General features: G+C 36.9%; 1 protein-coding gene across 1 annotated transcript in view; it reads left to right on the top strand.

The window, feature by feature from the left end:
• Positions 1–317: 317 nt before the first annotated feature.
• LOC128218997 (phosphatidylinositol 3,4,5-trisphosphate 5-phosphatase 2A-like) overlaps positions 318–24,092 on the top strand; it is a 39,084-nt gene continuing 15,309 nt past the window's right edge. Inside the window, exons 1-15 of the mRNA XM_052926792.1 lie at positions 318–380; positions 5,903–6,100; positions 8,901–9,071; positions 10,299–10,442; positions 14,106–14,202; positions 14,782–14,926; positions 15,415–15,514; positions 16,032–16,123; positions 16,645–16,726; positions 17,180–17,328; positions 18,455–18,512; positions 19,248–19,339; positions 19,867–20,054; positions 20,982–21,049; positions 23,764–23,999. Of these exons, the coding sequence (XP_052782752.1) occupies positions 5,998–6,100; positions 8,901–9,071; positions 10,299–10,442; positions 14,106–14,202; positions 14,782–14,926; positions 15,415–15,514; positions 16,032–16,123; positions 16,645–16,726; positions 17,180–17,328; positions 18,455–18,512; positions 19,248–19,339; positions 19,867–20,054; positions 20,982–21,049; positions 23,764–23,999 (1,725 nt within the window). The 5' untranslated portion in view covers positions 318–380; positions 5,903–5,997. The remainder of the gene's footprint in view (positions 381–5,902; positions 6,101–8,900; positions 9,072–10,298; positions 10,443–14,105; positions 14,203–14,781; positions 14,927–15,414; positions 15,515–16,031; positions 16,124–16,644; positions 16,727–17,179; positions 17,329–18,454; positions 18,513–19,247; positions 19,340–19,866; positions 20,055–20,981; positions 21,050–23,763; positions 24,000–24,092) is intronic.

The following is a 24,092-nucleotide window of genomic DNA, read 5'->3' as shown; positions in this document are numbered from 1 at the left end:
TTATTCATAATTAAATTGAAATCTTCTTCGTGTCATTTTAGATCACTATTTTGCTGCATATTTTAGTGATTTTAACTTTATCCAGTGTTAAAAATAAAAATGAAGATGAAGAAATAAAAATCAATGTGTTGTCATTTATGATTTTAATACCAATTTTAGATAATTGAAGTCATGACTAAAATACTTTATTAAAAAATGGTTCCAATGCGCTGTTCATAACAATGTGAGGAATCAAAGAGCCTTTATTAAGATCTAAAATGTTGTTCGTATAATAAATTTTAATAAGGTAATACACTTGTGTTATTTGCAAGAACGCAACACTTCTTCAAGTAAATCGCCTGAAGAAGAAACGCCTCACCGACTAATCGATCATGATCGAAGTAAGTTACGCATCATTGAATTATCAATGATTGAATGATCGTAAGTTTTCTTATTGAATGTGCAAGCAACCTCGTAATATGCCTTTTGAAATTGATTTGCTAGATCAATATGATGTTTTGTTGAATGCCAATCTCATATTCTATTTTTTCTGAATCTTCATGGATTGTATCTATAAATGGTATCGTTGTATGCATGTATTATGACTTTGTAAATATAATATCTCTTTTAAACAATTTCATTTTGAATTTTCAATTAAAAGATAAAAATGTTCTTCAATATGAATTAGAGTTAACTTAAGTCACAGATTTTTATTGAGACGTTATATCTTATTTAAATGATTACTCCATTTATTTATTTTTTAAATCTGTGTTTTTATATTATTTTTTACAGCATGCTCATACATGCCATATTTTCTGGAGACCATTCAGGGGGACTTGTTCAGAAAGGCTGAAATTTAGGGGGAATTTGGTAGTATTCAGGGGGATTTTTTTAGCAGGTTTAAGTTGGCGAAATTTCAAAAAAAAATTAGAAGTACGAAAAAATGTATTCACATATATTTTGCTATGAAAACCTCTAACATTTTCATTATACAGAATTATTTTAAGTCATGATTTATCATATTCTTATGATACACTGTCATGTCATACTGTAATACTGTAAATTAAATTTACCTTCCTCCAAAGTCTTTTAAAAGATTCTGCCTAATACTATCAGCTATGATGACGTTCAGACACTAAGAGAATGGAATGAATATTATTAATTTCTTCCTTTTCCAAAATAGTAATATTTCTTTGCCTTTGATCATTACTTCAAATTAATTGATCACTTGTTGTTAAGGTTTCCTTTTGGCATTTATCAAACCTTTTTAAACAGTAATTTCACCCTTGAGGAGTTGTTTCTTTACATTCAGTTTCACTCACATACTGTGATTTCACTTTGTCATTATTGCCTGATGTAAAATCTCTAAAAAATATAAATAATAATTCCGGGGGATTTTTACGCAGGGAAACCGGGGGATGGATCGAAATTCAGGGGGATATTTCCCCCCGCCAGGGGATATGGCATGTATGCATGCTGAGCATTGACCCATTTTGCAAAGCTAGATGATGTCTAAAAATGGCACAATATAAACACTTGAAAGATGTATTTAAAAAAAAATAATGCATTATTATGTTTAACTCATTCAATTGGAATGAATGAGACATATACATAAACATATGATTTGTGTTCAGTTAAAATCGCCCTTATAAATGGGTTTTCTTTTCATTCATATACAGACAACCCTCGTTGGCTCGAACTATCTAGGTTCGATTTTCTTGTTGGCTCAAACTCGTTGGCTCAAACTAGATGATAGGACCGAATTTGTTCTAATAAATGTTAGCATTACTGCTTGGCTCAAGTTCATGAGGCTCAAGGTATTTTGGCTGGTCGCTTGGAGTTCGAGCCAGCGGGATTCGACTGTAGCATGTACATGTACAGGGCCACAAAGTCCCAAGTTGATAAAGAGCCAACATATCGCTTATAGTTTTTTTATTTTTATACAAATCATACGCTATTTTTGCATCTATGAAGTGTATCAAATATGTATATTGTGCCTCTTAAATATCAGAATTTTTTACACTTATGTGCATTCATTACATCAAGGGACTGAAATTACATATGGTTTAATCAATATCAATATTTGAACATCTTTTAACATTTAGAACTATCCGATTATTCCGCAAATTAGAAAACCCATAAAGAAATTACCAGGGTTTTCTACTAAACATAGATGTTGAGAATAAAGTTGTAGAAATTTGAATTGTTGTTGTGGAGAGTTCAAGAATTGCCCAAAAATGGAACACGCATGTGACTGTTATCTATTTTTACCTCATTTTTTACACTACCGGAGTGCAGGTCATGTGACTGGAATCTACTTTTACCTTATGCTTTACACTACCGGAGTGCAGGTCATATGACTTGAATCTATTTTTACCTCATGCTTTACACCGGAGTGCAGGTCATGTGACTGGAATCTATTTTTACCTCATGCTGTACACCGAAGTGCAGGTCATGTGACTGGAATCTATTTATACCTCACACTATACACTACTGGAATGCTGGTCGTGTGACTGGAATCTACTTTTACCTTATGCTTTACACTACCTGAGTGCAGGTCATGCGACTGGAATCCACTTTTACATGATGCTTTACACTACCTGAGTGCAGGTCATGCGACTGGAATCCACTTTTACCTCATGCTTTACACTGGAGTGCAGGTCATGTGACTGGAATCTACTTTTACCTTATGCTTTACACTACCTGAGTGCAGGTCATGCGACTGGAATCCACTTTTATATTATGCTTTACACTACCTGAGTGCAGGTCATGCGACTGGAATCCACTTTTACCTCATGCTGTACACCAAGTGCAGGTCATGTGACTGGAATCTATTTATACCTCACACTATACACTACTGGAATGCAGGTCGTGTGACTGGAATCTACTTTTACCTTATGCTTTACACTACCAGAGTGCAGGTCATGTGCATACATGCCATATCCCCCGGCGGGGGGAAAAATCCCCCGGAATTTCGATCCACCCCCTGGTCTCCCGGCGGGAGATAAAAATCCCCCGGACTTTAAAAAAAAAAAATGTTTTTTTTTTAGAAATTTTACATCAGGCAATAATGACAAAGAAAGTGAAACCACAGTATGTGAGTGAAACTGAATGGTAAAGAAACAACTCCACAAGGGTGAAATGCCAAAAGGAAACTTTTACAACAAGTGATCAATTAATTTGTAGTAATTATCAAAGGCAAAGAAATATTACTATTTTGGACGAAAGAAATTAAAATTATTTATTTGATTCTCTTATTGTCTGAAAGTCATCAAGCTGATAGAATTAAGCACAATTTTTTAAAAGACTTTGGAGGAAGGTAAATTTTATTTAATTGTCTCGAAAACATATTTTTCCAATGACATATTTTGTTCTGCAAGTGCATTACAGTATGACATGACAGTGTATCATAAGAATATGATAAATCATGACAAAAAATAATTCTGTATAATGAAAAAGTTAAGAGGTTTCCAAAGCAAACTATATGTGAATACGTTTTTTCGTACTTGCGTCTAAAAATACTTTAAAATTTCGCCAACTTAGACCTGCTAAAAAAATCCCCCTGAATACAACCAAAATCCCCCTGAATTTTCAGCCTTTTGAACAAATCCCCCTGAATGGTCTCCTGAAAATATGGCATGTATGCATGTGACTGGAATCTACTTTTACCTCACACTATACACTACTGGAATGCTGGTCATGTGACTGGAATCTACTTTTACCTCATGCTTTACACTACCTGAGTGCAGGTCATATGACTTGAATCTATTTTTACCTCATGCTTTACACTACCTGAGTGCAGGTCATGTGACTGATATATATTTTTACTTCATTTTTTACACTACATGAGTGCAGGTCATGTGACTTGAATCTATTTTTACATCATGCTTTACACTACCAAAGTGCAGGTCATGTGACTGGAATCTACTTTTACCTCATATTTTACACTACCTGAGTACAGGTCATGTGACTGGAATCTATTTTTACCTCACACTATACACTACTTGAGTGCAGTTCATGTGACTGGAATCTATTTTTACCTCACACTATACACTACTTGAGTGCAGGTCATGTGACTGGAATCTATTTTTACCTCATTCTATAGGCTACTGGAGTGCAGGTCATGTGACTGGAATCTATTTTTACCTCACACTATAGACTACTGGAGTGCAGGTCATGTGACTTGAATCTATTTTTACATCATGCTTTACACTACCAAAGTGCAGGTCATGTGACTGGAATCTACTTTTACCTCATATTTTACACTACCTGAGTACAGGTCATGTGACTGGAATCTATTTTTACCTCACACTATACACTACTTGAGTGCAGTTCATGTGACTGGAATCTATTTTTACCTCACACTATACACTACTTGAGTGCAGGTCATGTGACTGGAATCTATTTTTACCTCATTCTATAGACTACTGGAGTGCAGGTCATGTGACTGGAATCTATTTTTACATCATGCTTTACACTACCAAAGTGCAGGTCATGTGACTGGAATCTACTTTTACCTCATATTTTACACTACCTGAGTACAGGTCATGTGACTGGAATCTATTTTTACCTCACACTATACACTACTTGAGTGCAGGTCATGTGACTGGAATCTATTTTTACCTCATTCTATAGACTTCTTGAGTGCAGGTCATGTGACTGGAATCTATTTTTACCTCACACTACACTACTTGAGTGCAGGTCATGTGATTGGAATCTATTTTTACCTCATGCTTTACACTTCCTGAGTGCAGGTCATGGGACTGGAATCTACAATATAATTCTTCTTCAAGCTACACACCACATGTACCTGATCACTGGTTGTCATGGGAGTCTTTTGTATGGACATAATTTCCGATCTAAGATCGCCGATGAAAATTATCGCAGAATGGAAACATACGCAATTAGTTGTATATATTGCTACATATACATAGGCAAAAAATGAAATATTATGTGTTTACCCTGGTTAGGGTTACATCTTGTATAGCGTTAAAGTTATCTTCAGTATAAAGCTTTGAATGTTTTAAACATCATGTAAAAAACGCAACAAAATAAAATAAAAAATTAAGCAACTGACTAGTAGTGTTTGTGCGTAACCGTGGGCAGGGAAGGGTAACCTAAACCAGAATTATTTTTTATTTTAGGCCTTCAACTTATCTTATTAAAGTCTTGTCAATACATACAAACCAAAAACTTTCAACTTTGGATATATATACAATATGTTATTCAACCAACTTTCAGTCCCTTTAATATAAGCTATTTTGTCCTTTACTAAATTAGTGTATATCATGTCTTTACAAAAGCACTTGGTAATATCTCTGCAATTACCTCCACTTGAACTGTTTCACAAAAGACATCCTTATGCACTTAGACAGCATGAACTAAGTCTTTATGAATAATTAATACAGGAAATAGATTCATCATTGTTTTCAGGAGTGAATTTTCCTGAAAGTGTGTGAAGTGGTGATTTTGCTGGATTGACTATTTTCAAGTTTCAAGTATAAAATATCCAGATAGGTTTCGGTGGTTTAAAGTCAAGTCAAAGATACTTAACTCCTAACTAAGAGTTATCCATTGCCATTTTTTTGCATTCAGCAATATTCATAGGCGAAAGCTTACTATTTGCACTCAATTAGTTAGTATTATACATTATTATATTATTAGATGGATAGAATCTTTAACCCTTAGGCTGCTAATGGCGATTTTAAAGGCTTTGCAAAAAGCTTGGAACCAGACCAGATGCCGAGTAACTCGGCGCCTGGTCAGGTTCCAAGCTGTTTGCCACTCAGTCAATATATGCCCAAAGTTTTAAGTAAATCGAAAGAAATTTAGAATAAACCAGACGACATTTTTGAGCAGACGACAATTTACCCAGCATGCAAAGGGTTAATACGGTATAAACATGCTTCAATCTTTATTTCAGTCCTCCATCTCATAAAGAGCACCAAAGACAAATGTAACCTCGATGTAATCTTGGACGGCAAGAACAAGCAGACGTACGCGTTTCACGACCCCCACATGCGTGAAAACTTCTGTCTTCAGATACGACAGATGAAGAATATGCACTCTACCGAGACGGATATCGACCAGATCTCGTTATTTATCGGCACTTGGAATATGGGTAGGCCTTTTTTTTTCAAGTGCTGGTAGATGTAGATTGGTGTAATTTTACAATGATTTGCCCCTGAAGTTTTGCCATCGTCTGCGATTCCATAATGTCCTACTCAGACAAATTGTTGACAATTGTATAGTGAGAAAATTATATATAGTGCTCTCTATATAACGTCCAGTATAGGGGGAATACGTCGGGCCTACTTATATAAATGTTCTAATACGGCGGCTGTTATGTGCCACTACCTGACCTTAACCCGAACAAACCCTAACCTAAATGGCATATATATGAGGTATGTCCCACTACCTGACTTTAACCCGAACTTACCCTAACCTAAGTGACATATATATGAGGTATGTGCAACTACCTGACCTTAACCCAAACTTACCCTTACCTAAATGGCATATATGTGAGGTATGTCCCACTACCTGACCTTGACCCGAACTAACCCTAGCCTAAGTGACATATATATGAGGTATGTGCCATTACCTGACCTTAACCCGAACTTACCCTAGCCTAAGTGACATATATATGGGGTATGTCCCACTACCTGACCTTAACCCGAACTTACCCTAACCTAAGTGACATCATATATGAGGTATGTGCCACTGCCTGACCTTAACCTGAACTAACCCTAACCTAAGTGACATATATATATATATGAGGTATGTGCCACTACCTGACCTTAACCCGAACTTACCCTAGCCTAAGTGACATATATATATATATGAGGTATGTCCCACTGCCTGACCTTAACCCGAACTTACCCTAGCCTAAGTGACATATATATATATATGAGGTATGTGCCACTTCCTGACCTTAACCCGAACTTACCCTAGCCTAAGTGACATATATATATATGAGGTATGTGCCACTACCTGACCTTAACCCGAACTTACCCAAACCTAAGTGACATATATATGAGGTATGTGCCACTGCCTGACCTTAACCCGAACTTACCCTAGCCTAAGTGACATATATATATATATATGAGGTATGTGCCACTACCTGACCTTAACCTGAACTTACCCTAACCTAAGTGACATATATATATATATGAGGTATGTGCCACTACCTGACCTTAACCCGAACTTACCCTAGCCTAAGTAACATATATATATATGAGGTATGTGCCACTACCTGAACTTAACCCGAACTTACCCTAGCCTAAGTGACACAAATATGGGGTATGTCCCACTACCTGACCTTAACCCGAACTTACCCTAGCCTTAGTGACATATATATGAGGTATGTGCCACTACCTGACCTTAACCCGAATTTACCCTAGCCTTAGTGACAAATATATGGGGTATGTGCCACTACCTGACCTTAACCCAAACTTACCCTAACCTAAGTGACATATATATATATATATATATATATGTATATATGAGGTATGTGCCTCTACCTGACCTTAACCTGAACTTACCCTAACCTAAGTGACATATATATATATGAGGTATGTGCCACTACCTGACCTTAACCCGAACTTACCCTTACCTAAGTGACATATCATATATAATTAGCCCTGCCTGCATCCTCTACTGGATGTTATTTAGACTTTACAGAAAATCACATTCATGCACAACTGGGGAAAAACGAATCTCGATTACCAACCCTTGTTTGCAGTGAAACAAAAACAACCTATTTGTTTGGCTCAAGCATATAACATCACTGCTAGAGGTCATGATGAGTACGTAGAGGGAACACATTATTTTTTTCAGTTTTCGTTAATTTTAAGGTAATGCGGCCATAAACCAGAGCTTAAAGTGACATTTTTATTCAAAATCAATACATACACATGTATAACAAACATAAATTTTGAGTGATAAACCTTTAGCTACTTATTGAAATTGCATTTATGGAAAATATTAATTACTGATAACAAGATTGTAGCCGTGTATTTTAAAGCTGAAAACGCAAAAATATTAAATGATTGGTGAGTGCCTAAAGATTTACTGTGATCTACTATTGTCATATAAGGTAGAAATCCTGTGTTTTCTGCACCTTTCTTTCAAATTAAACTTTGTATACTTCATAAGAACCATTGTTTACGACATGTATTCATCCTTTTTAGTATACGAAAACAATTGTATTTATTGTGGTAAATCTTTTTTAGGAGTAAGAGTGCATCTTTAAGCACATAGTTAAAGTGTACGAAATCAGTAGCCAATTGTAAACAACTGGTTAAGTTTTCCGTTTGGTCAAAGTTACCCAGAATGTTTACGGATTGGTCAATATCTATCAAATACTAACTACCAATCAAATAAATTTACTGAGTCAACTAGGTGGACAACTTAGTTTTATACATTTGACTGCAGATGTGTCTCATAATCAAGTTATCTTACAGCATACAGTTTTCTTGTTTAAGGTGGTGCTTCCCTAAACCAGAGCTTGAACACCAGTTGTGTACTGGCTATGGTGTACCTCGTGACAGAGTTTTTGCAGTGATGATAATGATGTTTATGTTCCAGAAACCCACCACTTTTGTCTCTTATTGTTTTTATATAAGGTGATGCATCCCTAAACCTGAGTTTTGGCAGGAGGTTCAAATGTATGAGGGTCGGGGGTATCTCATGACAGTGTTTTGGAGGTGATACTAATGATGTTAATGTTATGGGAACTCAAGACTTGATTTGTCTCTTAATGTTCTGATTTAAGGTGACGCATCCCTAAACCCGAGTTTGAGCAGGAGGTTCAAATGTATGAGGGTCAGGGGTATCTCGTGACAAGTTTTGGAGGTGAAACAAATGATGTTTATGTTGTGGGAACACAATACTTTATCTTTCTCTTAATGTTCTTATTTAAGGTGATGCATCCCTAAACCAGAGCCTGAGCACCTGGTTAAAGTGTACGGGCTCGGGCACGTCTCGTGACAGAGTGTTGGGGGTGATACCCCATGATGTTTATGTTGTGGGAACACAAGAAAGCAGCATGACGGAAAAAGACTGGGTCAACCAGCTTAAGGCGGGCCTTAAAGGTACATGTTATTATAAGGCTGTTAATTTTGTATTTTACTCAAGTATAAGTCATAATGTTCAGCTTTTTTTCCTCATCAAAGTCACAATTAGCTATCATTTTAGTGTGTGTGTGGGTTTCCTTTTAAAGGGACTAGACACCAGATGGTCCAAAAATCTGGAAATACAGTATTTCATTTAAACAAGCATAGAATTGTCAATGCATGTTGGTTGATGCCGATAAAACATCATTTTACATGATTAAAAGAATATTTTGTTGCTGCCTTAGCTGAGTTTACCCATTTAAAAAGTTTTCCCAGTTTAAATTGTGTTAATTTAGCATATGAAAGTCATGTGATTAGTACAGATAAATCTACCGACGCTTTTTTTAAATTTAAACTGGAATTTACGTTGTAGACAGACCTGGTAAATTTTGAATTTGAAAAATATGCAAAAGTAACACGTAATGTAAGCTATGTGATACATCAGTAAAGAAAATTCAATGTGTTGTACACACCGATATCAATTTTATGAAAGTTTTTTAAAGGTCATAAGGTACCTTAAGTTTATTGGGAGATCATAAATGTATATATCCACTTGTATCCACTTGAATGTAAATTGTACAGGTGAAAGGTGATGCAAAAAATAAACAATTATAGTGATCAATCCTTGAGCTGACTTTTTAAGTGAAGGGGTCTCCTGGCAGACATTTCTTGATAACTTCATATGCTCTTGATCAGCTTTAATTGGGGATGTGATTTTTTTTTAACTGATTAAAAACTGGTTACTTTTTGGTGTGTCTTTATTTGTTGTTTGCATATATATGCCTCCTCCTGATCAGCTTTTATTAAGGGATGTAATTCAACTGCTTAAAAGAACCAGTTGCTTTTGGTTGTTATTTAATTACACTCCAGTTTGCTTCAAATTTGAAGTCAGGAGAGCTTTCAAAGGGGCTTCTAAAAAAAACAGGCTTCTGCCCCATGATGCTTTACCCCCTATGACCCCCATTTTGGCCCTAAAGCGCTCTCAGAATCTCGGGCTGTAAATCATTATACGGGCCTTTGCAGATGTTAACGTCCTTGAAAAGGTGTATGAACCCTATATTGACCCTATTTGGGGTCTAAAGCGCCCTCAGAACCCATCACCAAAAATGGTTTCAGCCCTAAAGCTGCGAGTTCAATCACATCCCTGGTTCATAGACATGGACTGTGTGTTTGCATCCTCATGATGTAATCTTGTGTACATTTTAGCATGTGTTCTTGTGGACATGGAGCTGGTTGAAGTGTCATCACTGTGGGGCATCAGACTGGCCATCCTGTGTAAACCAGAGCTGAAGGCCTTCATTAGCCGAGTACAGCGTAGCTCCGTCAGAACGGGCATCGCTAACACTTTTGGTAAGATTTGTCTTATATCTGAATATAAATTTTGAAGACCCAGTTGATGACGAAGAGGTCAATAGATCAGTAGATCGTTTGGCAGTTTTACTATGTCTAGCAAAAGTTACGGGGTGAAGGGCCTGACCCCACTTTGCCGACCCATTATTTGCCAATCCTACAAGTTTTAGTTTGTCGATGTTGCAAAGAAAAAAGGTCTGTCTATTTTGATAGTCTTCGTGACGTCTGCAGTCTTCGTGACGTCTGCAGCAGTGTCCCCCGTGTCATTATCATTCAAACTTTAAACTTGGTCATAGCTCAAAATCTTAATGATATTCCAATGAAACTTGGTACACATGTTGCCAGAGATAATAAAGATATGTACAGTAAAGTTTATAACTCTGGCTTTAATAACTATTGAGTGATGCCCATTGTTTGACTGTAAAAAAAACAAACAAGACAAGCGTTGGGGTTCGCTTTTTGGTTCTATTAATTGACATGAAAATTCTTTCACTTATTTAGCTGATGTTAGTCACATGTTTATGTCAGTTACACTATCTAAACCATATCACTATGAAGCTGCTTGTGGAATAATAATTTCAGGGCTCTTTGCATTGCACTACTCTTGAAACCTATCATATAAAATGTCATGTCGGCAAAATCATTATATTGTTTAAGGAATCGTATATGTACAATAATGTAAATTCAGGTTGCCTCGAGACCCCATATTATTTTGTTATCATTTAAAATGGTGTTATGTGTAGAGCAGGGATATGTAGGAATGAAACCCTAAATAATATTAACCAATATATTTCTGGTCTTAAAAGATTGTTGAATTAGTAATCAAACTCCATGTACATTGTATACTAAAGATGCTCTTTGGCAACATTAACATAATGTTGATAAACATGACTACATGAAGTTCTTTGTTTATGTTTTATTTGAGAAATGGTCAGAATTTCTATTGAAAATTCTATGAAAAATTATCATCACTTTTCTAAAAAATGTCACTTAAGGTTGCTTTTCAAACTGTAAGTATTTTATGCAATTTGATGCACTTTTTAGGCGGAAAAATTACAACACCCATATATGTAGTTCAACTACTTAAAGCAATTTGCTTCTTTGTTTATATTGCGTTTGTAGCTCATCTGTTTTTCAAACAATAAAAAATATAGTCATAGTCTTGGCCTTGTTGTTGAGGTCAGCGTTGGTGTCGGCCGGCAAAACCTTTAATCTTAGCCATTATTGAAAAAAAAAAGTTCAGATATTTAAATGCAACTTGGTACACATGTTGCCGAAGTCAAATCATACATGTAAAGCAGGGCCAATAACTCTTGATTTAATGAATAAGTTATGCCCCTTGGTTTTTATGATTGAGTTAATACGCCTCTTACTTTTAATGAATGAGTTATGCCCTTGGTTTTAATGATTGGGTTATGCTCCTTGGTTTTAATGAATGAGTTCTGCCCCTTGGTTTTAATGAATGAGTTCTGCCGCTTGGTTTTAATGATTGGGTTATGCCCCTTGGTTTTAATGAATAAGTGATACCCCTTGGTTTTAATGAATGAGTAATGCCCCTTAGTTTTAATGATTGAGTTATGCCCCTAGGCTTAAATGATTGAGTTATTCCTCTTAGTTTTAATGAATGAGTTATGCCCCTTGGCTTTAATGAATGGGTTATGCCTCTTAGTTTTAATGAATGAGTTATGCCCCTTGGCTTTAATGATTGAGTTATGTCGCTTTTTAACTTATAAACAACAGATAGGCGTTGATATACCCTTGTCCTCTATGGAGTAGATCAATTTTAACCCTGTGCTTGGTATAACTGTGTTTCTCTTTTTTTAACAAAAAAGTGGTTAAAATTCTGCCCCATTTACAATATTACCAAAAGTATTCTTTTTCACAATTATTATTTTTTCAACCCTTAACAAGTCAAGTAGTCTTTATCTCTTAAATTTATTTAAAGATACACTATTACTCCCATATAAGATTTAACACATTTAACACAATTGTTTTAATATACCAAAAAGGATGAACAAATGTCGAAAACAATGATGCTTATGAAGGACACTAAGGTTAAATTTCAAAGAAATGGGCAGAAAACACGATATGCTACCTTATGAGAACAGTAAATCTTTTAGCATTCACCAATCATTTAATATTTTTGCGTTTCAGCTATAAAATACACAGTTTTAATATTGTTTATAGTAATTAATATTTGCCATAATTTCATTATTTACTAAGTAGTTGAGGGTGTATGACTCAGTGTTCATGTTTGTTTCACATGTGTATGTATTGATTTTGAATAAGAGTGTCACTTTAAATTCAGCATCTTAAAATGGGCTGTTCTTAATTTCTTTGTATCAAATATACTAGTGGACATTCACAATTCTAACAACCCTGGCCTCATTCACAAAATGGTGGAAAAAAAAACACTGTATAAAATTATAATAACAACTTTCTCCTTTTTGTACTGCAAAGTTAAGCTATGGAAATTGGTTTAGTCGTCTTGAGAAAAATATGTTTTATTTATCTATTTCATTATTTCACCTGTATAGCATGGCAGACATATAGGGATCATGTCGTCCGGCATCATTCTCGTCTTCGTCATTGTCCACTGCATCACACGTTCATTTCCCTGCTTCTACCCAATCTTACTTGACACAAAGGGCCTTTCGTTTAGACCTTTGTTGAAGGCACACATTATAGGTTGATCTAAAAAAACATAAAAAATAATGCATTTCCATGTTTAACTCTTTAGAATTAAATAATTACCAATCCAGTAAAACCAAAAAGAAGAATTTCATTTAAGTTAACAAATCAATTTTTTTTTAACCTTTATAAATGTTTTTTTTTTATAAATAGCTATGTGACCACAAATACATTAGTTTGAAAAACGCAGAGATATTTTTAATATTTTTTATCTGTGCCAAATTCATATGCCTTTTTTTGTTTTCATCATTAAAGTCAATTATGAGTTATAAACATGATAATGCATTTAGATAAAAAATAAAAAATCAGTGGTGAAGAATTGTTAGTTTACAACGATGATGTAAACAACATTGTTCAACATAAGGAAAAGTTCTGAACAGTCGACCCACTGCCTCTGAGTTAAATCAACTGTCAGAGTCATGGCCCTTGAATTGTCATTATTTGACCAAACTCAAATTCTTGAAAGTTAGAGCTCCCAGCTTGGGCGACACTTTAAATTCCACAGAATTCTAGGTGTCAGATATATTACGGTAGTTTATTGTAGTTTAGTTTATTTTATAGCAATACATAGCCATTATATGGTAAAATTAGAAAACTATATCCAGGGAAAATAAACTAGCAATAACTCATTGTACTATTAACTTAAGAAAAAAATATTTAGCTGTCTAATTGTTGAATATATTTGTGCCTGTTTAAGTAATTAGTTATGTAAGTGAAATTTGCGATTAAGCTGGAAAATACTTGAATGAAGTTAAAATTATCAGGGCGCCCCAAACATTGGTATATCATGTTTAAATTTTTAGTATATCTATATTATATAACATAACCTTATGTTTTCTCATAACTAAGCATGACATGTTAGCATCGTGTGCTAATGCAGCAGTGAGTCAACTGAGGAAACTAAACAAAGACACTGAAAATAATAACCCTCATAAATATCAGTGTGTTGAATCATTGTTCTGTTGTTTTCAGGGAACAAGGGAGCCGTGGCAATATCCTTTTATTTCAACGGGACGTCTTTCTGTTTCATCAATACTCACCTTACTTCTGGAGACGAAAGATGTAATAGGTGAGGCAGGTTTTTGGCAATGCTCAATTTATCTGAAAAAAACTCTACCGCATAGCTATAAAAGCTCTATTACATGTGCTGCTATAAATACCTTCATACACTTTCCCCCTCCATTTTGAAACATGTCCTTGCCCAACATTGGGCTCCTTACGTCACAGGTTCAGGATAGTTTGTGGCCAGCCCAGGAATTGAATCTGGGATCCCCTGCTTGCATGTCACTTATGGGATTTAAACACTATTAAGGTTGTGATGGCGTCACAGGGGGTCAAGCCATAATGCAGCCAATGGGCGCTGGCAGACCTTGATAAACTCAAATAAACAAAACAAGCAGAGCGTGAAAGAAAATATATTGAACATCTGGTTACACAGGTTATCAAAGGATAACTCAATTCTAAGGATTGCCTTTTCAACAGAGGATGACGAGAAAAAGTTTGCAATCAGCTCTGACCATTCAAAATAAAATATAATTAATGCAGAAATAATTTGCTCATAATATCTTTGAAAATTGGCAAAGAAGTTCATTCAAGCAAGAAATAAAGACTTAGCAGTCTTGACCTACTTGTATTATATTGTTTGCAGACGGAACCAAAACTACAGAGACATCATCAAGGGTTTAACGATAAGCCTCGGCCAGAAGCACCTGTCACTGTTTGACATAACGAACCAGTTTCACCATGTGTTCTGGCTAGGGGACCTCAACTACAGGGTGGAGGAAGAAATACAGGTATGTGCTTTGGGGAGGCGGAGGTCTGAGAGGGAGGGGGAAAAGTTTTGGGGAAGCCTGGTTCAGAAGCACCTGCCACTGTTTGATATAACAAACTAGTTTCACCATGTATTCTGGCAAAGGGACCTGAACTACAAAGTGGAGGAAGAAATACAAGTATGGGCTAGGTGGAGGGATGGAGAAAAGGTTTGGGGAATGTGGGGGGGGGGGGGACTTACTGAAAGGGAAGGAGCATGCTGAATTGGACTGCTACATTTTAAGATCAATGGAATTCAAAGCTATTTAAATTCTCATCCATGCTTAGATCTGGAAGAGAAATAGGAAACACGAATATGCAATGTTTGAAAAAAAAATGTTAATCTGATCATAACAATACTTCAAACAGGATGATGAAAATGTATATAAAAAAATTTATTCTGAACTTATGTGTAACTTTCAAAAGTATTGTATGTATCTAATACTTAACCCTGTGTGTTTTTTTCATTCAGGTATTATTACGTAAAATCAACGAGAAAGACATTAATTTCCTGCTCGAGCGAGACCAACTTAAACGCTTACAGAAACAGAGAACGGTCTTCTCTGCATTTGGTGAGTAACCATGGAAGAGCAGTAGTCACTTAAATAAATCGTTTTTATCGATTAGATGTAAAGGTTTATTCATGTTTTAAAGGGTCAGAAATAGATTTTTTTATTTTGTGTATAATGTGAAAAAATGCTTTTAGCAATGATACAACATCCACAAAATTTAAATTGTGAACATAATGCTTGTAGCAATGATTAAACATCTACAAAAGTTTAATTTGTGAACATAATGCTTAATGTACCAATGATAAAACATCTACAAAAGTTCAAGCTAACTCTATTATTGGAACAATTATAAAGATTCTCTATTTTGCCGAAAGTATAAGTAAGGCTATTGAAAATTGAATCATTTTAGGCTTGGATTTATTAAATTCTGTTCAAATCTGTATCTGTCTGTTGCTGTTTGAAGTTTGTTCATGAAACTTGGTCAAATAACTCAATTTCAACAATAAAAAAAAATAAAATCTGCACATGATTTTTCGATTTTTTGTTAATTCATAAACTGTTTTCTGGAATGTTTCAGATGAAGCTGATATAACGTTTCTACCCACATATCGCTTGGAGAGAAATGTCCCCGGGTACAAGTATGCCTGGAAGAAGATCAAAGCCACAAGTGTAAGTTGCTTTTAATTGCGATTGTGAAGAAAGTTATGATCACATGGTTTAATGCTGTATCAGAGTGCACTTATGATGCGTGTGTGTGGAGAGGGGGACCAGAGAACCCAGGGAAAATCCACTTTGTCTTCCTTAGGGACCACAAACCAAACACATGTGCCTAGGCCAGGAATCGAACATCCGAACCTTAGTGCGAAGTGAGTATGACAACCACGGAGAATCTAACAGGATGGTCTTGTTACTGGACCATCTTTGTTTCTATTGCATACCTCAATGTACCAAAGTATTTTTGTGTTGGAGCTTTAATCAATGAAATAATTATTTTAAGATTTTCTACTTTACTTTTGTAAAGGCTGTGTCATATAAAAATGATCACAATGGAAACTTTTAGAAAGTATAAAATGCTTTGTGGCACATTGTTTGCTTTTACAAAGGAAAAACTGCATGAGGAATCAATCGTAGTGATTCATACAGTTAAATATGGAATACTAAATCATTTAAAGTAAGATGTTGTTTTCCAGGAACGAATAAATGCGCCATCATGGTGTGATAGAGTTCTATGGAAATCCTATCCAGGGCAGTTCATCGAGAGTGTGGCCTATGGTTTGTGTCTGCTATTTTGTTTCTACGTAGAAAAAAACTACCTGTTGGAATACATGAGGTGTACTTCATATTCTAGAAGTTTCAGTGAATTCTCGATATGTTTCTTTAACACCCAATCTTTAAACGTGACGTGACAGCAATGCAATTTGATGAGTTAGATTTATTTGAACAAAATAAAAAAACTTTCCAATTTTTAAAATATAAGTGTTTTATACATGACATGTTTACATTACAAAGTGTATGTGTAATTGCCACATAATGAATTCAATTGGTCTGATTTAAGGCATGCTGAGCAGCGACCAATTGTTTTCTTCCTGGATTGTCAGAATCATATTTAAGTTATATGTGGCTTGTCCTTTGAACAAAGGCTGTTCTTAAGCCGTATTTAGCAGCAACCGTCGTCCAGTGCTTTCCTCATGTATTTCGATTATATGTAGCTTCTCTTTTATTAAGGTTGTTCTGAAGCCATACTGAGCAGCGACCATCGTCCAGTGTTTTCCTCGTTCAATGTTGGAATCAGTTCAGAGTTTGTCCACCATGCCAGGATGTCGCTGGCTGAGATGGCCATCGTTCAGATTGTCTTTACTTCAGTGGAAGCTCAGGTTAGAATGTGACTCAAAACTCAATTGCCAATGAATAGATGAATTAACGGTTGTCCAATTAACACAGTGGTTAGCACACTTGCATCTCACCTAGGTGGCCTGGGTTCGATTCCTGGCCTCGGCGCATGTGAGTTTGGTTTGTAGTCACCAAGCCGGACAAGTGGGTTTCCTCTGGGTACTCCAGTTTCCCCCACAACACAAGACCATACTCTCATGGAACATTGTGCCAACGAGAGTGATTAATATAATGTTGTAATAACTTGCTTCACAATCGTTGTAAAATAAATATGTTTAAATAAGTAGGCAATGAAGAATATGTTTTTGTTGTATCAGTTACTTACTGTTTTGTAGAAATTAAACAAAGTTGATACAGCAGCTTTTAAAAATTTATGGCAGGAATTGAAAATTGATTGAGTATTGCTAAAAATTGATAATTTGCCTAATAATCCATTATTATTTCAAATAATTGATTAATGCTTACAGAAACAAACCTTTTCATTTATTAGAATCTATATGATCGCCTTCTTGATAGAAAGATTATAATTTTAGTTGACTAAAAATGATAGCAATTAGCTTTTTCGTAATGATATTTCAGTTCTGCACACCCACTAGGCTAGTCCTGGGTTGGTATTCAGTATGCAGCTTAAGTCAATGTTGTGGTCATACATCATTGACTCCAAACACTCTATAGGACTGTTATTGATATTGAGCAATCCGATTAGCTACACCATTCTTGGATCAAATGTTGAATACCACCCTTGGCCAGTATTCAATATAATTCTTATCCTTAGACCCATCTCATTTATTCCATTCACCCTATTGGCCAATAAAGGTTACAGTCCAAACAAAACACTCCGATTCTACTATTACATTGAAGTTAAATCTGAATTGAATATTTGGTTAGCCAAACCATCTCTGTAGTCAATTCTACAATACATTTGGATAACTATTGTCCGACATCATTTTCTATTTCAACATGAATCAGTCTTGATTATGATATTGATAATTGATTGAAAAGTGCTTAACAGATTATTTCTAATAATGGTTTTTATTGTTATTCAATCTCTAGCTGTAAGTCTTGTTCTGTAGTAAGTACAAAACAAGATCAATATCTTGTACCTTGCAGGTGAAGACGTGTTGCAAGCAATATTTCCAGCTTGTGTTCCATTCCACCTGTCTTCAGGGTAAGCTGTCCACTTTCTTCATGTTTGTTTTATAAGGCCACAATTAATGAATTGTTTGGGTGACCTTATCTGAATCACATTTTTAGGGGTAGTTACTTATGCCCCTGACCGTCTGTATATCCCCATGGTTTTAGATCAAACAATTATGCCAAGAGACCTTAAACTTGGTAGGCTGGTTGGTAATGACCAGGAGATGAACCCTATTGATTTAAGGTTAGTGGTTCAAAGTCAAGTTTGTGGTGACCTTGAACTGAAAATCTGTTTCCAATCAATTTATGAAGAATGGTAAGGCCCAGGGACCTCAAACTTGGAAGGCAGGTTTGTTATGTCAAAGGTCAAGGTCGTGGTCACAACAAGCTGAAAATACGTTTCCAATCAATAACTAAGAAGGCCGAGAGACAAGTTGGCATCCACTCCATCTTGTATTGATGTATGAAAAGTATTCAAATTTGAGCCAACGAGGAAATTGAGCCAAGCGATATCGAGCCAACGGGTTTTGACTGTATTCATATTCTTAGTACTTTCTAGTTGTCTACAGAAGCCAGTCCAATACATACATGTACAGCAAGGCTGTTAACTCTGGGCTAAATCATTGTTAAGTGATGCCCTTTTTTTCCAGACAATCGTTGGAATTTGCTTTGCAGAGCTCATCTTTTTCTTTTATCTACAACCCACACTCTGACTAGCTATGGATTGCCTTGAAAAGGTCTGTTTATATTTCTTTTTACTTTCCAGAAGTCTACAGAAGTCAGTCCAACACATCATTCCGCGAAAACAGGACGGGGTTTTACACTGTACCAGTCTGGGTGGCCACGAATCTCCCTGAGGTGCATTAGCTTATACTGTTCAAGATTTATATGCTTAAATGATTTAGTTTGAGTCAATCTTTAGTTGTAAAAAGAGCAGTTCAAAAAGTATCGGTGGTTTTTGTCCATTTCTTCGTGGTGTATAGACTTCTTTTGCAACACGGTACAAACACAATTCCTGTATAATTTATGCTTTCAACATTTTTTTCTGTACAGCCTAAGTTTAAAAAAAAATGAAAATAATTATGTTTTATTCCTTAAATAATTTTTTTCGTCTGCACATGGCAATCCAATAAATTACAGTTAAAGCTTTGAGCACTTTGTTTTAAAAGCTGCATTCCGATTGGATTAAAACACTGTCTTAAAAGCTGCATTCTGATTGGATTAAAACACACATGTGACCATGTTTCATTTGCCGATGCTTCATTTACCAATTATACATCAGGGTATGCAAATATTGCTGATAATTATAAAAGGAAACTTTTTTTGTGTGACATTAAATATTACTAATTTTTGAGAAACATATATATTCTTTTTCTTGCTTCCAGATGCGTCCATTGTTCGGTGATGTCGATTACCTAGAAGACCAGCACATTCTGATAGCCGTGGTAGCCAAGGACTCGGACAACGAGTCCTACGGGGAATGTGTCCTCTCATTGCGTGAAATGTTCTCTGACGAACCTAAACCGTTTGAGTACACCTTACTGCATCAAGGGGAGGAGACTGGTAAAATAAGGTAGAAGTGAATGATTTTAAATTTTTTGTGCCAAACACATAGGGATCATGTTGTCCAGGAACATCTGCTTAGTCGTCTGTGTTCGCGGTGTCACGCTTTAACATCCGCTCTCTAACTTATACATTTCTTCTCAAAACTTTACCAAACTTGGAAGCAATGCTTACTGCAATAAAATGTTGACCAAGTTGAATTTTGGTTAAATTGCCATCGTCACTCTATAGAGTTATGGCCTGTGAAGTGATAAGTGTTCCCAACTAGCGACACATTTGATTTGCAGAATTCTATTTATGGGAAAATGTCTTTTTCATTTGATGAATCATCTTTGAGGGTGAGAGTGTCTGGTGGTAAAGTTAGGTAATTACCAGTTAAATTGCCATTGTCACTCTACAGAGTTGTGGCCCTTGAATCGTTTAGGTGATAAACGCTTCCAACAGGTGACACATCTGATTTTAAGAATTCTATTTATTGGAAAATGTTTGTTTCATGTGATGATTTGTCTTTGAGGATGAGAGTGGTAACAGTGGTATAGCTAGGTAATTACCAGTTAAATTGCAATTGTCACTCGAGAGTTGTGGCCCTTGAATGTCGAAATAATAGGCGCTCCTCTGATTCCCTGAATAGTTATGGGAAAATGTAATCATGTTTGAAGGTGAAAGAGTCTTGTGGAATAGCATTGTGTTTGCCTCTCACTCAAGAGGTTGTAGGTTTCAAGTGCATGGTCTCTTAGCTGCTCAAAGATTTCAGTGCTGGTTTCTATGCTGGAGAAGGACTTATGTGTGATATATATAAGGTTTAAAGTGTCTTAACCGTAGAGTTTAAACTGTAGAAAATAACAAATGGCTTTAGAATGAGTTGTGTAAATTATTCCATTGTAGAATTCGAGTTAGAATATTCTAAAATTCCATGGTATGAGCAAATATATTTTAGTGGCAAGATGCACCTGAAAACCAAGGGGAAGAAAACATCATCATCTAGAAGTGGCAGGAATAACTATTGTAAGTCTTCATTCTTACACTTTTGTCTTCTTAAAGCTGTCAATTTAATTGACAGTTTTGTAAATAATCCTCTGACCCAAAATTCTTGAAATTCTGAAGACTAATAATGTTTGATGTTACATATAAAAAAATAATTTTAATGATTATCATAATGTAGTTTCCTTGACAAACCCCAGAACTTTTCAAAATGATATTTTTTTTACACAAACTAAACCAAAACATAAATAGGGTGCTTAGCTTGACTCTGTTTATGTCAAAGACTTGTCAAAATACCAATAAAAGAATATATATAATTTAAACATGCTTTAAGCCCACAACCTTAAGTTACAACTGATTTTTATGCCCCCCTTCGAAGAAGAGGGGTATATTGCTTTACACAGGCATGTCGGTATGTCGGTCGGTCGGTCGGTCGGGCGGTCGGTCCGTCGGTCGGTCCGTCCGTCGGTAGACCAAAGCTTGTCCGAGTGATAACTCAACAATTCCCGGACGTATGGTCATCAAACTTCACATGAAGGTTGGGCCTGATCAGTAGATGACCCCTATTGATTTTGGGGGGCATCGGGTCAAAGGTCAAGGTCACAGTGACCTTTAATGGTAAAATAATTTTAAAGCTTCTCCGAGTGATAACTCAACAATGCCTGCACCCATGGCCCTCAAACTTGACATGGAGGTTGGGCCTGACCAGTAGATGACCCCTATTGTTTTGGGGGGTCATCAGGCCAAAGGTCAAGGTCACAGTGACCTTGAATGGTAAAAGGTCGTCCGAGTGATAACTTGACAATGCCTGCACCCATGGCCCTCAAACTTGACAATGCCTGCACCCATGGCCCTCAAACTTGACTTGGAGGTTGGGCCTGACCAGTAGCTGACCCCTATTGTTTTTGGGGCTCATCGGGTCAAAGGTCAAGTTCACAGTGACCTTGAATGGTAAAAGGTTGTCCGAGTGATAACTCAACAATGCCGGCACCCATGGCCCTCATAATTGAATTGGAGGTTGGGCCTGACCAGTAGATGACCCCTATTGTTTTTGGGGGTCATCGGACCAAAGGTCAAGGTCACAGTCACCTTGAATGGTAAAAGGTTGTCGGAGTGATAATTCGACAATGCCTGCACCCATGGCCCTCATAATTGAATTGGAGGTTGGGCCAGACCAGTAGAAAACCCCTATTGTTTTTGGGGGTCATCGGGCCAAAGGTCAAGGTCACAGTCACCTTGAATGGTTAAAGGTTTTCCTTGTGATAACTTGACAATGCCTGCACCCATGGCCCTCAAACTTGACTTGGAATTGGGCCTGACCAGTACATGACCCCTTTTGTTTTTGGGGGTCATCTGGCCAAAGGTCAAGGTCACAGTCACTTTGAATGGTAAAAGGTTGTCCGAGTGATAACTCGACAATGCCTGCACCCATGGCCCTCAAACTTGACTTGGAGAATTGGCCTGACCAGGAGATGACCCCTATTGTTTTTGGGGGTCATCTGGCCAAAGGTCAAGGTCACAGTGACCTGGAATGGTAAAAGGTTGTCCGAGTGATAACTCGACAATGCCTGCACCCATGGCCCTCAAACTTGACTTGGAGGTTGGGCCTGGCCAGAAGATGGTCCCCGTTTGATTTTAGGGGTCATTGGGCTAAAGGTCAAGGTCACAGTGACCTGGAATGGTAAAAGGTTATCCGAGTGATAACTCGACAATGCCTGCACCCATGGCCTTCAAACTTGACTTGGAGGTTGGGCCTGGCCAGAAGATGGTCCCTATTGATTTTAGGGGTCATTGGGCCAAAGGTCAAGGTCACAGTGACCTTGAATGATAAAAGGTTGTCCGGGTGATAACTCAACAATGCCTGCACCCATGGCCCTCAAACTTGACATGGAGGTTGGGCCTGACCAGTAGATGACCCCTATTGATTTTAGGGGTCAAAGGTCAAGGTCACAGTGACCTTCAAAGCGACCTCAACAATTCCTGGACCTATGGTCATCAAACTTGACATGAAGGTTGGGCCTGCCCAGTAAATGACCCCTATTGTCTTTGGGGGTCATCAGGCCAAGGTCAATGTCACAGTAACCTTTAACGCAAAAAAGTTAGCAAATCTTCTCCCACTGATATCTCAACAATGCCTGAACCTATGATCATTAAACTTGACATGGATGTTAAGCCTGATCAGCAGATCACCCTTATTGATTTTAGGATTCATAGAGCCAAAGGTCAAGGTCACAGTGATCTTGAATGGTAAAAGGTTGTCCGAGTGATAACTCAACAATGCCTGAACCCATGGCCTTCAAACTTGACTTGGAGTTGCATCTGACTTGTAGATGACCCCTTATGATTTAAGGGGTCATTGGGTCAAAGGTCAAGGTCACAGTGACCTTGAACGAAAAAAACTTGTCTGTGTGATAACTTGACAATGCCTGCACCCATGTCCCTCGAACTTGACATTTAGGTTTCTGGTGACCTGCTGATGACTCTGGATTTTGAGTTCATAGAGTCAAAGGTCATGGTCATAACACACTCTATCCTCACACTTTAATGGTCATAATCTTAAAACTGCCTTAACGGCAACAAATCAGCTGTCATTACGGTCCATGCATATTTCATTCAATTGTCCATATAATCCTGACAACATGGCGCTCAGGGGGGGCATAATGTTTGACAAACATCTCTTGTATTTACTAAAGACTATCAAAAACAGCATTTACTACTGCTAATTTTCGTGTTTTCAGCTCTAATAGCCCTGGACACAGAATACCACGACCCAGAGATGTACCTCCCTGACCACCCGACCCACAAGCCCCCAGGCGCCTTTAGGGGCTCCGTAAAGCCGGGCATGGGCCCGGGTCAGTCCAAACCCCCCCTGGGCTCAACTATGTCTTCACACAATAACACCGCACCTAAGCCTCCACTCAGACAGACCGTCAGTACTATGGATGATAGGATGGGTGGACCAATGACTAGGGAGGTATGTTGATATTATTGAAACAAAAGACACCTAATTTGATATCAGATTATTTCCTAGTTTCATTTGTGGCTTTACAGAACACTCAGTGTGTGT

Source organism: Mya arenaria, chromosome 15, assembly GCF_026914265.1.
Source record: "Mya arenaria isolate MELC-2E11 chromosome 15, ASM2691426v1".
Classification (NCBI taxonomy): domain Eukaryota; kingdom Metazoa; phylum Mollusca; class Bivalvia; order Myida; family Myidae; genus Mya; species Mya arenaria.
This window is presented reverse-complemented; position numbering and strand designations above follow the sequence as displayed.